The sequence below is a fragment of the Motacilla alba genome, chromosome 24 (genome assembly GCF_015832195.1).
Source record: "Motacilla alba alba isolate MOTALB_02 chromosome 24, Motacilla_alba_V1.0_pri, whole genome shotgun sequence".
Taxonomy (NCBI): Eukaryota; Metazoa; Chordata; class Aves; order Passeriformes; family Motacillidae; genus Motacilla; species Motacilla alba.
The window spans coordinates 6,380,936-6,397,496 of NC_052039.1; the positions used below are offsets into that span (position 1 = coordinate 6,380,936).

General features: G+C 59.5%; 1 protein-coding gene across 5 annotated transcripts in view; it reads left to right on the forward strand.

Moving 5' to 3' along the window:
- DSCAML1 (DS cell adhesion molecule like 1) overlaps positions 1 to 16,561 on the forward strand; it is an 87,206-nt gene that overhangs the window by 58,163 nt on the left and 12,482 nt on the right. For 3 of the 5 annotated variants that reach the window (XM_038161363.1, XM_038161362.1, XM_038161364.1), the window contains 13 exons: positions 1,175 to 1,453; positions 2,126 to 2,401; positions 2,875 to 3,171; positions 5,104 to 5,376; positions 8,364 to 8,642; positions 8,843 to 8,962; positions 9,100 to 9,276; positions 13,666 to 13,865; positions 14,167 to 14,263; positions 14,375 to 14,503; positions 14,890 to 15,057; positions 15,199 to 15,269; positions 16,136 to 16,376. In XM_038161363.1, the coding sequence (XP_038017291.1) occupies positions 1,175 to 1,453; positions 2,126 to 2,401; positions 2,875 to 3,171; positions 5,104 to 5,376; positions 8,364 to 8,642; positions 8,843 to 8,962; positions 9,100 to 9,276; positions 13,666 to 13,865; positions 14,167 to 14,263; positions 14,375 to 14,503; positions 14,890 to 15,057; positions 15,199 to 15,269; positions 16,136 to 16,376 (2,607 nt within the window). Of the gene's footprint in view, positions 1 to 1,174; positions 1,454 to 2,125; positions 2,402 to 2,874; positions 3,172 to 5,103; positions 5,377 to 8,363; positions 8,643 to 8,842; positions 8,963 to 9,099; positions 9,277 to 13,665; positions 13,866 to 14,166; positions 14,264 to 14,374; positions 14,504 to 14,889; positions 15,058 to 15,198; positions 15,270 to 16,135; positions 16,377 to 16,561 lie in introns of those variants that run through there. The other 2 variants (XM_038161365.1, XM_038161366.1) reach the window with 2 other exon arrangements.

The window sequence follows — 16,561 nt, forward strand, 5'->3', positions numbered from 1 at the left end:
GCTCCGTGCCCGGGAGGGGGCCCGGCCCTGCCCGCCGTCCCCCCCCCTCCTGGCTGCCACCCCGCGCGGGGAGCGCCGGCATCGCCACCTCGGGTCCCCGCAGCGAGGGGACACCCCGGTGCGGGTCGGGAGGTCCCGTGGGGGCCGCGCTGGGGGCTGGCGGTGCCCGGGCTGTGCCCCCCCCGAGCCGGGCAGCGGCGGGTGGCAGCGCCGCGCGTCACCCCGAGCGGGAGGCGATGCGATGTGACAGCCCGCGATGTGAGCAGCCTGACGCGATGTGACGAACATGCAAGCGATACTGCGGCGGAGGCAGTGCAGTCCGGAGTGCCGGGTGTCTCGGGGCGCTCCCGGCTCCGCTGACTGCCCAAATTACTCCGTTCGGGAGGGAGGGAGTGAGTTCGCCCGGCTCGCAGCCGCTCGGCGCAGCGCGCCCGCTCCCTGCCATATGCTGCTCCCATCCTCGGGTGCTCCCGCACCGGTCCTCGAATTAACCCCCTGGAGGGCAGGAAGAGATGCAGGGCTTGTCCAATCCTGCCTCTCGGGGGCCCCGCGTCCAGCCGTGCCCGTCCTGCCCCACGTCCCGGGTGTACCATCCCCGATCCGCGCGCTTCGATCTGGCCCGGTCCCCTCCTGGTCGCTGTCATTATTTACACGTCACGGCGTTTTACTTCTGCTTGGGAGTAATGAAAGAGGTTTCTTTCCCCTGGAATTTAATTTCACGCCTGAGACTTAGTGATTAATTTTCTCCTTTCCCAGCTGCCTGATGGGCCCTTTTGCTTGTAAATTTTGAAATGTGCCACAAAATTTGTGTATTTTGCACCAATTAGGTGTCACCTTGAGTAATTCCTCCGATGCTGAGTTTATTCCTCCCATCGGCTGTTTAGGATGTGGTTTTCCTCCCAGCTCCGCCTGTGCCTGTTGTCCTGGCTGTCCTGGCTGCCAAGGGCTGTGCTGCCCGGGTGGGACAGGGCACCCCGCGCTCAGCAGGGATAAAGGGGTGCATCCTGAGCTCCTGTATGGCAGAGCCAGCAGCTCAGGGGAGTGGGGACAGCCAATCTCTCGCAGATGGTGCTGACCGGGCACGGTGTCACCATGCCAGGGGGTCTCCCAGTGTCCCCGAGACGCCTCCCTTCCTCCTCTTCCCCCTTTGAGCCCAATCCCTCTCCCAACGCAGACCCGGCGGAGTCCATCCCCACGATGTTAGACAGCTTCCAGTCCAGGGAGGTGAAGGCGGGCCGGCTGGTGGAGCTGCCCTGCATCGCCTCGGGCTACCCCAACCCGGCCGTGCGGTGGATCAAGGACGGGCGGCCGCTCCCCGCCGACAGCCGCTGGACCAAGCGCATCACGGGGCTGACCATCAGCGACCTGCGCGTGGAGGACAGCGGCACCTACATCTGCGAGGTGACCAACACCTTCGGCTCCGCAGAGGTCACCGGGACCCTCACGGTCATAGGTGAGGAGCGGTGGGGGGGCTCAGTCCTGCTGCCTTCTGTCACGCAAAGCCTTTATCGGTGTATGGCTTCAGGGTTTATACAGCTGTATAAACAACAGCCTCGTGTTTTGGCACCGCGCTCGGCTCGCTGGAAGCCACTGTCTTGCACATGTCCGACGTGTTGGGTGCTTCTGTGCTTTGCTTTGTTGATTTACATAAAATTTATGTCGATTTACATAAAATAAGCTCTAGCCAAACAGTAAATACCATCTGGGCAGGCCAAGTATTTATCACGTGCTGTTTTCCTGGGGGTTCCTCCTGTCACCGGGATCCTGGCAGCACCAGAGCCACTGTGCCTGCCTTACCTGGAGCACGGTGCCAGCCAGGCACTGCTACCCTGCTGGGAGCCAGCCTGGTGTGTCCCCAGCCCAGCACTGTGCCTGTCACATGGACCACATCTTCTTCCAGTCACCTCCCCACAGTACCCCCGCCGGGGGCCTGGGGCTGACGTTAAAAGCAGGGGCTGTCAGCAGCGGGGACGGTGGCAGGGCCACCTGCCTCATTGTGCGGTGACATTTACCGCGCAGCCGGGCTGGCGCTCCCGGGGCAGGAGGAGCAGAGAGAGCTCAGCGGGGATGAGCCGCCTCCCGCGGCACTGCCCGGCGCCTCCAACGCCTCTCCCCTCTCTCACAGACCCTCTGCGTGTGACCCTCACACCAAAGAAGCTCAAAACAGGCATCGGCAGCACCGTCATCCTCTCTTGTGCCCTCAGCGGGTCCCCCGAGTACGTCATCCGCTGGTACCGCAACACGGACCTGGTGGCGGTGGATGACTACATCTCCATCCGCGGCATCAGCAACGAGACCCTCCTCATCACGGCCGCCCAGAAGAGCCACTCCGGGGCCTACCAGTGCTTCGCCACCCGCAAGTCCCAGACGGCACAGGACTTCTCCATCATCACGCTGGAGGGTGAGCTGCCTTCCCGGCCTGGGGGTTTCCTCCTCTGCCCCTCTCTGAGGGGATGCTTTGTGCATGGCTGGGGGGCAGGGAGACCCACTGGGGTGGGGGTCCTGAGGCTGCTGCCAGCCTGTTCCTGGGCTGCATGCTGTCTGCAGGGGCACAGAACGGCTGGGACGGGGAAGGACCAAAATAAGTGTTGACTTGCCATCCCCAGCCCCTGGGCACCCCGTTCACCTGCAGCCCTCCCTGATCCAGCCCACCGAGTGTTTGGATAAGGGATGGGCTCTGCTGAGGGAGGTGTCCCCTCAAGCTGGCATCTGTGTCCCGTGGCCCCTGTCTGCATCTCCCTGCCACAGGGACACCAGCGGGGCTCCTGTCCCGGCTGGGCCTGGGGTGGGAGCTCAGTGCCATCCTGCTGGCGGGTGACTGCTGCTGCCTGTGGCTGCCGCTCCCTGACCCCCATCCCGCTGGGTGCCCCCCAGATGGGACCCCCCGCATCGTCTCCTCCTTCAGCGAGAAGGTGGTCAACCCCGGGGAGCAGTTCTCCCTGATGTGTGCCGCCAAGGGGGCCCCGCCACCCACCGTCACCTGGGCGCTGGACGACGAGCCCATCCCGCGGGACAGCGGGCACCGCTCCAACCAGTACACCATGTCTGACGGCACCACCGTGAGCCACATGAACGTGAGCAGCCCGCAGATCAAGGACGGCGGCGTGTACCGGTGCACCGCGCGGAACTCGGTGGGCAGCGCCGAATACCAAGCGCGAATAAACGTAAGAGGTGCCTGTCTACTTTTAAATATCAGAATAGGACTTTTACTGGGCTTTTTGGTTTTGGTTCTGTTCCCCGGCTGATGGCTCCTCCTTGCCTCTCCCTCTTCTTCCCGGTCGTGTGGGTCTCCCTGGCTACCCCACCTCACCCCCTGAGCCCTGCCCTGCTCCTCGCACACCCGCAGGGTTGAGCTTCTCTGGTGCTTAAAGCAGGGAGTTTAACGAAGTGGAAAGCAATTCCAGAGGCTTGGAGAGCCGGAGCTTGGCTTTGCAGGAGTCAAAGGGCAGCGCTGTCCGCATTGGGGTCCACTCTCACTCTGCCAAGCCCTGCCTTGGGGTCTGCACAGGGTGGGCAGGCATCCCCTGAGGGACGCCACGCATGGAGCAGGAGGTGGCAGGCCCAGAAGTGTCCCAGGTCCCCTGCGCCCTGCCAGCTTCCCCCGTTCCCTACTGCGGCCCCACTCCTCGGCAGCCGCCGCGCCTGGTGGCACCAGGATCTCCATGACAAACGATGATGAGGCAGCACGTGAAATCGTGGAAAATGAGCTTTGATTTGTCATGTCTGTATTTTCTTTGTCTGCTAAAAGCCATGGCCGCGTTAATCACCGTGTTACTACGGCTGCAGCGCGTTGCTCGCTGTGTTCCGGGGAGCGCTCTCAGGCACGGGGTATGGTGTAAGCCCCTGCCCATTAATAATCCCCAATTAAAGCTCCCAGGCTTACAGGTGGGAGCGAGACAAGATAAGGGAGCGTTTATTTGTCTGCTGAGAATGAGGGTTGAAGGGCTGTGTTTGTCTGTGTCTCAGGTTTGAAATGGATCTAGTGGCTTTTTGGCTGGGATCCCAGGAGAGTCGGAATTTTGCTGCTGTTTACTGCTGAATTTGGAGGAAGTTCATCCCTCAGCCAGGAGAAGCCAGAGCAGCGTTTTCAATGAGGATGTTCCCTTGGCTCCCTTTCTCCCCCTCTCTCAGCTCTTGATGGGCTGTCAGTAGATAAGATTCGGGTTTCTTTTTCAGTGGCACAGAGCGTGTCCCTCAAACAGGCCCAAGACACGGTTACAGAGCGAGATGCTAATTCCTTTCTTCCTGCTCCTTCTCTTCACGTGTCCTAGAATGAAAAACACTGTCCATCAGCTGATCCTGAGTGCCTGTTAAGCTGTTATCTTGCTACACCCTCAGGATGAGGAGTCAAGACAGGGTTAATCTTTAGATTACTTCGCTATTTTATGCAGCGACTGGGAGAACAATGTAATTATTGATGCATGAAACCTCTCGTTTAAAGGCTCACCTGCAGCATTCTGCCAGTCCTCAGGCAGCTCCAAAGCCAGACAGAGGCTGGTGGCTGTCTGGCTTTTCAGTCACACGCAGGTTGGCAGTGGGGGGCGCAGAAAGGTGGGGGTTCAAGGACCTGAAGTGTTTTTGCCAGTGGAAATCAGTTTCCCTCGGCAGCTCTTGCCAAGGATGTTTGGCACAATGCAGGCAGCTTCCTCCTGGGAGAGGCAGAGAGAGGCTGGGATGGTGGGGGAGCTCTCCCCATCTCTCTGGTGCTGCCAGAGGAGCCAGGTGGAGGCACCCTGGGCAGGCACAGTGCCCAGAGCAGAAAACAGACACCATCCGACCTCAGTGGGCAGCAGTGGGTGTGTGTGGGCTCAGCTCCCCCAGCACTGGGGTGGGATTGCTGTCTGGCTGAGCCCCAGGAGCACAGCCCTGTTGGTAGGTGAGGGAGAGCAGCTGTAACTGGAGGCTGCAGCCGAGAGCAGCTGTCCCCACACGAGCTGAGAGGAGCCCGTGCCGCCTCCTCACCCAAACCAGGCTGGCTCCCGGCTGCCCTGGTCACCTCCTCTGCCTGGGAAGCTCGCTCTGGAATAGCAGCAGATCTGCATGCAAGCAAACGGCCCTTCGGAATTAACCTAGCCTGCCTCTTCCTTCCTCCCGAATATGTAGGTCCCCCGAGCATCCGCGCCATGAAGAACATAACAGCGGTCGCGGGTAGGGACACTTTCATCAACTGCAGGGTCATCGGGTACCCCTATTACTCCATCAAGTGGTACAAGGACTCTCTGCTGCTGCCCGATAACCACCGCCAAGTGGTCTTTGAGAACGGCACCCTGAAGCTGATGGATGTCCAGAAAGGCATGGACGAAGGAGAGTACCTGTGCAGCGTGCTGATCCAGCCCCAGCTCTCCATCAGCCAGAGCGTCCACGTCACCGTCAAAGGTGAGAGGGAGGCTGGGGACGCTTCCTCTGGGTGGCAGGGAGAGCTCATCCAGGTTGCTTTCGGCATCTCCCTGCAGTGGGGTGGAGGCAGAGGAGCACCTGCACGGCCAGGTGGTGGCTCTGCTCTGTCGTCACCAGGAATGGGAGCACAGTCCTCGGGAGCTGGCTGGGCTACCTGGTCCTGCCAGCTGCCAGCAGCTGCCCCGAGCCACGCCGTATCCATTTCCCCTTACAAGTGATGGAGCAAGGATTTACGGTGTAAACATAACGTATTAAAACATCTAACCTTTGCTTGGATCACCTTCACCGATGTTTTTCTGTGTGTGCTAGCTTTTAAAAAAATAATACTCTCGGTCTTCCGAGCGCACAGAACATCTTAAAAGCTTCTCCAGGCCATCAATTATTCAGCCCCATTGAGGGAGCTATCAGTCCTAATGAATTGAGCCGGATGCATTCCCTCCCAGTGACTGGCTGAGATTGCGCTGGGAGCTCCCGGATCTCCCCTCCTCAGGAGTTGCGGGGTCGCCTCCGCCCGTCGCCGGCTCGGCGTTGGCAGTAAATCATTCAGACAAACACGGCGGCGCTGGGGACAGAGCCGGCCAATTGTCATCCTGCCTCTCACCCAGCGGGGGATTCGTGCACTGGATTTACTCTGATCCCCCTCCCTCCCCTCCCAGCCACCATTTTCTTATTAGGAATCAGGTTAGCGAGAGAGCGCATCAGGCTGATTAGAGATGCTACCCCTTGATTAGCTAATGCTCTTCTCCCGGGCTTCCAAAGGGGAGAGGACACCTGGATAACCTCTCTAAGGGCAGTGCAGGGGGCTCTTCATGCCCCTGGGGTCTGCAGGGCTTGGCCAGCCCTGCTTTTCTCACCTCACGAAAATCCCCGTCCATGTGGAGCCCCAGGGCTTGGAAAGAGGCCAGAGATGTTGGTCGTGTCTTGGGACAGGCAGGGCTGATGTGGGGACATCATCTCAGGGTGTTTGTGAGCACTCAAACAATGGGATTCGCTGGGAGGCGCCCTCAGAGGGTGCAGGATGCTGAAGTTCAGCTGAGGATTTGTGTATCCTGGGAAGCAACTGCTACTGAGCCCTTCCCAGTGTGGATTTACTGCCTCGGTTAGTGGCCGGTGACGGGCTGAGGAAGGTGAGCAGGCTGGAGCATGGTGCAGCACGGGCCAGACGTCTTCATTCCCCTGCTGGAGATTTACACCCAGCCCCGCTGGCTGAAATCCTCATTTCCTCCGGCCCTTGGATAAAAGGCTGGTGGAAAAGAATAGCAAAGGCCCTAGAAGAGAGTCAGGGAGTGAATAAACATAACTGTGCAGCACGAGGAGCTCGGGGTGGCGTGGAGCACCATAAAGCTTTTACGGCCCCAAGTGCCTGGTGACCACGTGAAATGCCACCGGTGAGTTATGCGTGTCCTTGCGATCTCGCAGCGCTAAAAGCTTTACAGTTCCCTCTGGCACTGCTCCCCCCAGGAACAGGGATGTGCAGGCAGCCCCAGCCCTGTTCCTGAGGCCTCGTCCCCATCTCGTGCTGAGGGAAACTCCTGCCCAGGTGCAGCTGCTGCTGCTTAGCCAGGGACCCCCAGGGTCCCAGTTTCAAACCTCCGCAGGGCTTTGCTGACTGGGGGTGCTGGTAGGGCCTCTTCCCTGCACTTCCCCAGCAGCACAATCCAAAATCCAGCCTCCTCCAAGGTGCCCTGACAGCTCCTTACTCCCGCAGACATCTTTGAAGGATTTAATTGATCCCCTGTGGGTTGGTGCCATCCTGGGGCTCCCACACAGCTCTGCTCGGGTGGCTGCAGAGTTTTGAGGAGCACGGGGCTGACACGGTGCCAGGGCACTGAGGGGTGATGCTTCACCCCACAGGAAGGCAGAGGCTGCTCCCAGGGTCACTCTGCATTGGAGCTGCTGCGATGGGCTCTGCGGAGCAGGGTGCTCCAGGCTGCGGGCTAGTGAGAGCCTGGAAGCTCTGGAGAAAGGAGAATCGCAGTGGGAAGCGGTCTGGGGAGGAAAGGGGAGTCGCGAGCTGTGTTTGTGGGAAGCTGGAGCAGGGAGAGTGGCCGGAGGGGCGTGTTTGGAGAGGCGTGGTCCACAAGCCCATCCCCGCTCTGCAATAGACTGCAGTGCATTCCCAATTAATTATTCATTAATTATGGAAAACAGGCAGCACTGCCTCCATGGCTCCGGCAGCTCGAGCCACGTTGCTGTGGCCAGCAGAGGAACGGGCCAGCCCTGCCTGTACCTGCCTGCCCCGTGGCAGTGGCTCCAGCTGGGGGACAGTGACAGCCTCTGCGTGCCGCGCTCTGGACCAGGCAGCAGTGATACCTGAGTGACAGGATGGGCACAGGGTGGAGGTGGGAGCCCAGGGGAGTGCGTGGGGGTCCAGGGGACTGTCCCCGTGCCTGCACGAGAGGGCAGCTCCCTGCTGCCAAAGGGACAATTGGCAGGCCGCTAATTTAATTATGGAGACTGCAGAACGAGGATCTCATCTACCAGGTGCTGAGCCTTGTTAAGCTAATTGTCTCCTTCTCTCTGCTTTCTTCCCCCTCCCACACTGCCAGAGATGCTGCTGCAGTTGCCTAATTAAGTTATCAGAAAGATAATGGCTGGTTCTGAACCCAGCGCCTTTAAGAAAAGCATCCATCTAATAATGGCTTTTCTGGGAGTGGATAAATGCTGAGGTGGAATTTCGGGTGGCACGTGCTGGGGGTGGCCGGGGCTTTCCCCAGTGCAGGGTCAGCGTTTCTCCATCCCACTCTCAGCAGGGTGGCCCTGCCAGGTGGGAGAAGTCTTCCCGCTTGAAGGCACCTCCTGCTGTCCCCTGGCCTTGTTCCTGGCAGAATCAAAAGCCTGTCTCAGTTTCTGGGCTTCTCCTCCCGGGACAGCATCTTCCCCAAGCCCCACTGCAGCCCATCCCCACTCCAGGAAGGCTTTCCTGGGACGGGCTCTCCAGCATCCTCTGCCTCTCCCCTCGACAGTCCCTCCGCTGATCCAGCCCTTCGAGTTCCCGCCAGCCTCCATCGGGCAGCTCCTCTACATCCCCTGCGTGGTCTCCTCTGGGGACATGCCCATCCACATCACCTGGAGGAAGGACGGGCACGTCATCCTCTCTGGCTCCGGGGTCACCATCGAGAGCAAGGAGTTCATGAGCTCCCTGCAGATCTCCAGCGTGTCCCTCAAGCACAACGGGAACTACACCTGCATCGCCAGCAACGACGCCGCCACCGTCAGCCGGGAGCGGCAGCTGATCGTGCGGGGTGAGCCCGGGGCGCCCCCGCATCCCACCCGGGCCTGCTGGAGAGGGAGGGAGGGAGGGAGGGCAGCACAGGGGGCAGCAGAGGGAATTTGGGAGGGTGAGGAGCCAGGCTGAGCCACGGCTCCCCCATGCCAGTGGGGAGCTGTAGGGATCTGATGGGGATTTTCCTGCTGTGACCGTCCTTTCTCCCAAACTCCGCAGTGCCTCCTCGCTTTGTGGTCCAACCCAACAACCAAGATGGCATTTATGGAAAAGCCGGGGTGCTGAACTGCTCTGTTGATGGGTACCCCCCTCCCAAAGTCATGTGGAAGCACGCTAAAGGTAGGGATGGGCCACGGCAGCGTGTGGGGATGTCAGTGCAGACTGGGGAGATCCCTCGGGCACGGCCACCCCAGCTCCGAGCCTCATGGGAGCTGCTCTGCCTCAGCTGAGCTCTGTGTCTCTGCGTCCCCTCCTAGGAAGTGGCAACCCCCAGCAGTACCACCCCATCCCGCTGACAGGCCGCATCCAGATCCTGCCCAACAGCTCCCTGCTCATCCGCCACGTGCTGGAGGAGGACATCGGCTACTACCTCTGCCAGGCCAGCAACGGCGTGGGCACGGACATCAGCAAGTCCATGTTCCTCACCGTCAAGAGTAGGTACCCGGGGCTGTGCCACGGGGCATCGTCACAGGGACAGGACCTGCTCCTGGCGGGGCCACAGCGGTGACCCGGGGAGCAGCGGTGGGCACGGTGAGGGTGGCTGTGGGACATGGGGTCACCAGCAGAGCCTGGTCTGGTGCAGCCTCCCTCTCTGTTTCTGAGGGTTCCAACCACACCAGCTGTGCTCCAGCCTTGGCCCCACGCATCCCCACGATCAATGCAGGGCACGGGAGGGCATCGATTCCTCCCCTCCAGGGACCCGCTTCCCTTTCGCTATTAAACACACTTTGTCTTTAATAAAACCAGGCAATCAATCTACATCATCCAGGAGGAAAGGAAATAGCTGGGCTGCTTTGACAGGGATGGGCTGGGAAGTGTTGTTAGACACCGTGTTTGAACTGTGTGTGTTATTGGATTGCTCTCCCGTTGCTATCAGCAGAATGTATAATTGCCAGCTCCCTGTTAGTTATTGGGCTCGTTGCTGCTGGGAGCATTCAAACCCCCAAAAGGAGGGGGTGGAGGGGGTCCAGGGCAATCACCCTCGCTCCTGGTGTCTCCAGGAGGGGCTGGGGTCAGGATTGGGCTCAGAAGGACCAAATTTTGCCTTGACCATGCTGGGAATGAGGCAGTGAGCACGCTGTGCCAGAGGGGATGGAGGCTGCTGGTGGAGCTGTGGGAGCCACCACCCCCTGCTTGCCCACCCAGGATGGCAGAGGGGACGTGCAGCCTTCTCTGGTCACCACCGTGCCCTGGCCTCCCCTCCCTCCCCAGCCTGGTGCTTTCTTCCCCGACACCAGCAGCTGTTCCTCTCAGGGGCTTCTCCCCTCCCCACCCAGCCTCTGCCTTCCCAGGTTCCCGCTCCCCTCGCTGTCAGCTGTTTAATTTATCCCTGCGACTGATGAATCAAACTCAGCGACTTCAAACAAGGCACTTCAATGAGGTGCAGGTACAAAGTCGAGGCGATTAATCCCGAGCGAGCATGCCAAGTCTGGGAGCCCGGACTGGTGCCGTGTCCCTGCTAGCTCCTGTAATTGCATCCCAGGACAGGTTGCTTGCTGACTTGAATAGCACATAACCTTATTATGCGAGTGCTTTTGCATCTCCGGAGCCCTCGGAGCCCTCACTGCCTTTGAAAAGGTTTGGATGAATAGGTAGACGAGGCGCCACAGCCAATTAAGCATTAGATGGGCTCTTTGTTTTGTTTCATTTTGGGGTTTTTGTTTGTTTAGCGAAATGTCAGCCCAATTAAAGGGAGATCAGCGCTGGCTTTCCCTGAAAGTCAGGCCACTGTGGACTGAGTTAAATGAGAGTTAATCAGAGCCCAAACAGAGCGTGCAGCAGGGGAGAGGGCCGTGCCACGGCCAGCCGGTGTCACACATCCCCTGCCCTGGTACCGCGGCACGGGGTGAGCTGGGACAGCCAGGTGACACACTGGGCAGCGTGTGCCTCAGTGCCCTGGGCCGGGCAGAGCCAGGAGCAGCTGGGTGATGCTCTTGTCAGGGGGTGGTGGGTGGGGAAAGCCACCAGATTTGCTTGGGGAATGTCACCCGTGGGGTTGAGGCTTTCCTGTCCCTGAGTGCCACTGGGCTCCCACTGCATGGCGGCCTGTCCTTCCCCGCCTTGGGAAGGAACTCACCAGCACCCAGCGGGGAGTGGAAGGTGAGTGCTGGAGTATCTGAGCGTGTGCCCGAGGGGACAGCGGGCTGGGCTGGGCGCAGGTGAGGGGCCCAGCAGCGCGTGATAAATGCCATTTAGCACATGGCTGCACACCTGCCCGGGTGTCGGGAGCGTGTGGGGTGGGGACAGTCGCATCCCCGGGGGTCCTGCTGGCTGTGCCGGAGCGGCAGCACCCTGGGCGCTGGGGAGGGGGCTCCTCTGCCTGCTCCGTGCCTGCGCCTCGGTGCCAGGGGTCCATAAGGGGGCAGGCAGAGGGGTCTCTGTCCGTGGTGGTGGCACAGCCCTCTTTGGAAGTTCGCTGCCACACGGCGCGAGCATAACTGATTGCTTCCATGCAATTTGAATTAATCTCATGCTTCAGGTGAAACTCAGCTAATCAGTGTAGAAAGGAAGCTGAGATGGGTGCAATCAAATTAACATCACAGAGCCAGCTCCAAACAAGAAAGAGGGGGGCGAGGGAGGCAGGCACAGCCCTTGTCACCCTTGTCACTGTTCTCATTCAGTTGTCACCCGCGCTCTGCCAAGCGGCTCGTGCCCCAGCCGGGTGTGGGACGGCAGCGTGCTGCTGGCTGTCGGCTTCCTTTGTTCCCAGGCTTATCTCTGCCCAGCCAGGGGGACCAGCCTCTGGTTGTGGCCTTGTTAACAAGGCCCTGGGCACCTAGAGAGGCTGGCTGGGCGGGGTGGGCCCTGGTGGGCACAGGAGGCGATGGAGGTGAGCTCTCCTCAAAGGAAGCCTGTCTGCCCACAGTGAGCTGTGGCTGATGCCGTGTTATGGATGCCCCTGCACCCAGGAAGGGATCACAGACTGCTTGGGAGCAGCCCCCAGCCACCCTTGGAGGTCTCTGCAGCCAGTCCCAAGCAATGTGGTCCCTCTGCAAGCTGCAGAGCTGCTCCAGGGCAGGTGTGAGGCACCAGTCCCCCAATCTGTGCTATCCTCACAGCTGCTTGGGGTTTTCTGGGGGTTTGTTGTGCTCTTTTCCTGCTCTGGACTACGTGCAGCTCCCATGGGACCCTGGCAATTGAGAGAAGTTGATATGTTTACATCCAAGGAGCTGCTTTTAATCAAACATCAATAAGTGCATTTCAGTGAAGCAGAGCCTGAAAGGGAGCTCCTCTCCCGGGGCTCTGCTCGCTGGGAAGGGGCTGGTGTAGCCAAGGCTGCTGCAGCCCTGAGGGGCTGTCCTGCCCCTTCAGCCCCCCAGTCTCACACCCTGTGCTGCTGCGCTCCGCTCCAGCCTGGGCGGAATGAGGGCTGAGTGCAGGGCCCACATCCCCAGTGTCCCTGTTTGCCAAATTGCCAGTGCCCCCTTGATGGTTCCCCATGGCAGGGGACAGTGGGCAGGAGCCTGGCAAGGCCAGCCAGGGCTGGGTGCTGAGCCCCTCCTCCAGCTGTGCTGTGCTGTGCTGTGCTGTGCTGTCAGCCCTGCGCTGGGGCGAGTGCAAGAGCCCCCGGCTGTCCCTGTGCTCTGTCCTCACCCCATGGGATGCTGGGCTGGGACAGTCCTTCCCAGGCCTGCCTCTGTCCCGGTGTGTCCCTGACCTGGGGCTGAGGCAGGCAGAAGTGTCAGAGCACTGGGGATGGGACAGGGCAGAATTTGGAGAAGTCTTGGGCTGCTTCTTGTAACCCTTGGTGCCCCAGGCTGTGCTGCCACAGTATCCCTCCTCTTTGCCAACCCCTGCCAGCTCGGGGGTGCCGTGCTCCCCTTGGGGCAGGATTGTCACACGGGCACCAGGCTGGGCATTGCACTGTCCTGCACCCCACAAACTCCAGCAGCTCAGGAGGAAAGGTTTCCTTGGCTGTTAATTGAATTACATTGCCACAGAAAGCCGAGGAGTCGTAGCTCATTAGAGCCTCTTGTGTCCCATTAGAACAGTGTGTGTTGCCTTTGCGGATTGTCATTATCATACATTACTGCAGGACTCAGCACTGCTGTTTGTTTATGCATTACATTTTTTTCTGCTTACCCAGCCTGCCCTGGGTCCCCCAGCCCGTTCCTCCTGTGTGCTGCCTGCCACAGCCAGCCCACTGCATGGCACTGGGGTGGCACAAAGAGCTTGGCTCTTGCAGCAGGGAAGAGCCAGGCCAGGGACCCGTTCAGCACCCTCACAGCACTGATCAGCCATCCCCATCTGTGCTGCACCCACTGCCTGAGCACCTCGGGGCTCTGCACTCCTGCCAGGTGGTGACCATGGCGCAGGGTGTCCCCACTGGCCCCATTTGTGTATTGGGGTGGCCATGGAAAAAACCTCATCTCTGGCATCTGCAATGCAAAGGCAGCCTTGCTGATGGGAAATCACACTCTGTATTCTGCCCAGGTTTATACGAGTGAATTATGCAAATCCGTGATGGAAAACATTCTTCCTCTCATCCTCGGGAGTGTAAAACCTTAGTCAATAATTCATACCCGCACGTCTCAGACTGGAGGCTTTCTCTTCATTATAGTGTGCACTTGGTTATTTGTCTTTCACGTTTTATTGTCTACCCCGGTGTAATGCTATGCATTATAAAATTTATCTGCTTCATTATTTTATGATCCTGAGCTGTATAATGCAGCGCGACGGTTCCGCTCCGGGCGGCGGGGCCGCTCGGTGAGAGCCGCATGCGCCGCGTCCTCGCCGGGTCCCTGGGCTCTGCAGGGCCCGGCAGCCACAGGTGGCACCTGCCCGTCCCCCGGGCACACAGGTGACGCTTTACCTCCCCGCAGTCCCGGCCATGATCACCTCCCACCCCAACACCACCATCGCCATCAAGGGCCAGACCAAGGAGCTGAACTGCACGGCGCGGGGCGAGCGGCCCATCATCATCCGCTGGGAGAAGGGGGACACCGTCATCGACCCCGACCGCAACATGCGCTACGCCATCACCACCAAGGACAACGGCGACGAGGTCATCTCCACCCTCAAGGTGAGGGCTGCGCGTCCTGCGCCTGCCCGGGCTGCCGGGGGTCTCGCTGGGTGTGAGAGAGAAGAAGGGAAGGTGCGGGGAGGGTGTGGTGGTCCCCAGGGGGTGTCACAGAGCCTGGCACTGCGCCGGGCTCGCTGAGGAGCAAAGCTGAGCCCAGAGGGGTGTTAGGGGTGCCACGGGAGGGATTGCAGCTCCAGGGAGTGGCACTGTGGTGGGAGCAGGCAGGGATGGCAGGGGAAGGCAGGGTGCAGTGCTGGGGCAGCTCAGTCTGAATTGGCTCCTGTCCCTGGAACACTGGCAGCTGAAACCGGCCGACCGCGGGGACTCCGTCTTCTTCTCCTGTCATGCCATCAACTCCTACGGCGAGGACAGAGGCCTGATCCAGCTCACTGTCCAAGGTACTCCATCCTCCCTGCGTGAGCCCTGCGGTGCAAAGCCTTGCTAGGAGAGTCCCCCTGCTCCCGGGGGCCTCCTCTGCTGTGTCCCTAACCTGCCTGCGTGTCCCCAAGAGCCCCCTGACCCACCGGAGCTGGAGATCCGTGAGGTGAAAGCCCGGAGCATGAATCTGCGATGGACGCAGCGGTTCGACGGCAACAGCATCATCACCGGCTTCGACATCGAGTACAAGAACAAGTCAGGTAGGTGACAGCGATGTCCCCTCCCCATGGCACAGTGGGGCTGGGGGCTGGCCTGCACAGGCAGGTGTGGGACTGCCCCACCGGTGCCTCCAGGGGAATATTCCGCATTGTGGCTCCTTTGATGAAGAAAGGAGAGCGCGGCATTAATGAAATATGGTAATTTCTGTTGGATGGGAGCATTTGAAAGGGAATATTAAAAGAGACAATATTTGCAAAAAGTTGAACCCCAGCACACAACAGCGAGAGAGAGAAGCAGCACCTCTGCAGGGGTACAAGAGCTGGAGGTGCCTGGAGACCCCACCTGCCTGATCATGGCACCCCCAGCACTGCAGACCCTGGATGGATTCAGCCTCTGACCCTTCTGCCTCGCTCCACTGCTCTTCCAGATTCCTGGGATTTTAAGCAGTCCACACGCAACATCTCCCCGACCATCAACCAGGCGAACATTGTGGACCTGCACCCCGCCTCCGTGTACAGCATCCGCATGTACTCCTTCAACAAGATCGGCCGCAGCGAGCCCAGCAAGGAGCTCACCATCAGCACCGAGGAAGCAGGTGCCTCCCTGGGCTCCCGGCGTGGGTGGTGGGGATGGTGGGCAGGGGGCTGCAGCTGACTGAGGTACAGCTCTCCTGAAGCCGGGGGATTTCCTGGTGAGGAGCTCCTGAACCTTCTCAATGTGTGTCTGTCTCTCTCAGCTCCTGACGGCCCTCCAATGGATGTCACCTTGCAGCCAATCACGTCCCAGAGCATCCAGGTCACCTGGAAGGTGAGTGAGGCTGGGATGGTTTGTGGGCTTTTTTCGGCTGTGGGGGCTTGGCCAAATGCTGTCTCGGCTTGTCCTGAGAGCCAGCATGTCATCAATGTTACAGGAATCAGGAAGAATCTCCCAGGGAAAGGGAAAACCTGCAGGCTGGGCAAGCATCTCACCTTATTGCTCTGGGCTCTTATCAATCATGTTTTACAACAAGCTCATTATCTCATAGGGTGTCCTTGGGGGACCGTGGGGCAGAGAGGATAAACATGTAAAAACTCAGGTGCTGGGTTGCAAAGTGTTTGAGCAGAGATCAATAAAACTTAGAACCGGATTTATTTTTCCAAAGCTGCCTAATGAAAAATAAAATTGATTATAAAGTTAGGGCTTGGGAATGAACTGCTAAGTCAATAAATTTAGGGTTCCAGCTTCTCCCCCCGTCTCCCCTTAAGCACTGAAAAACAGATTAATGAAAAGTAAGATTCACTTGAAAGATAAGTCACTTCGTTTTAGGAGTATTTCAGCAAGATGGATCGCCCTGGCATTGTAACATAAATTTGCAATCAACCCTATTGATCTGTTAATGCTTCAGAGAAATATTGTTAAGATTGATCTCAATTTGGCCTCTCAGGCTGCCAGACTTGGGATTTCTGGTGCCCCAGCTGGGGACTGGTGCTGTCCAGGCAGCACTTTCCTCTCTGGTGGCTCTGAGGACCCCCTGGACCTTTTTCATCACTATTTTGCCACTCAGTGAAAAGTGAGGAGGAAAAACATCTTGAAAGCCTTGGGAAAAGCCCCTGGGGAGAGGAAATGGGGGCACGGAGCCCTGTGAGCCTCCCACCCCTGTGACACTGCCCCGTCCTGCCCTCGTTGTCCCTCAGGCCCCGAAGAAGGAGCTGCAGAACGGGGTGATCCGTGGCTACCAGATTGGCTACCGGGAGAACAGCCCGGGCAGCAACGGGCAGTACAGCATCGTGGAGATGAAGGCCACGGGGGACAGCGAGGTCTACACGCTGGACAACCTCAAGAAGTTTGCGCAGTACGGGGTGGTGGTGCAGGCGTTCAACCGCGCGGGCACGGGGCCCTCATCCAGCGAGATCAACGCCACCACGCTGGAGGATGGTGAGGATGGCACGGTGACCAAAGCAGGTCCAGGTCCCACCCAGGGCGCCCTCAGCTGATGCCCATCCCGTCACACGGGTCTGGGGTGGTGGCTGTGTGCGCCCTCACGGCTCCCTGGGAAGGGACCGGGAGCACAGGGCGCCCGTGGCGCTGGGTTTGTGGCACAGCTGAAGGGTGCAAGGTGG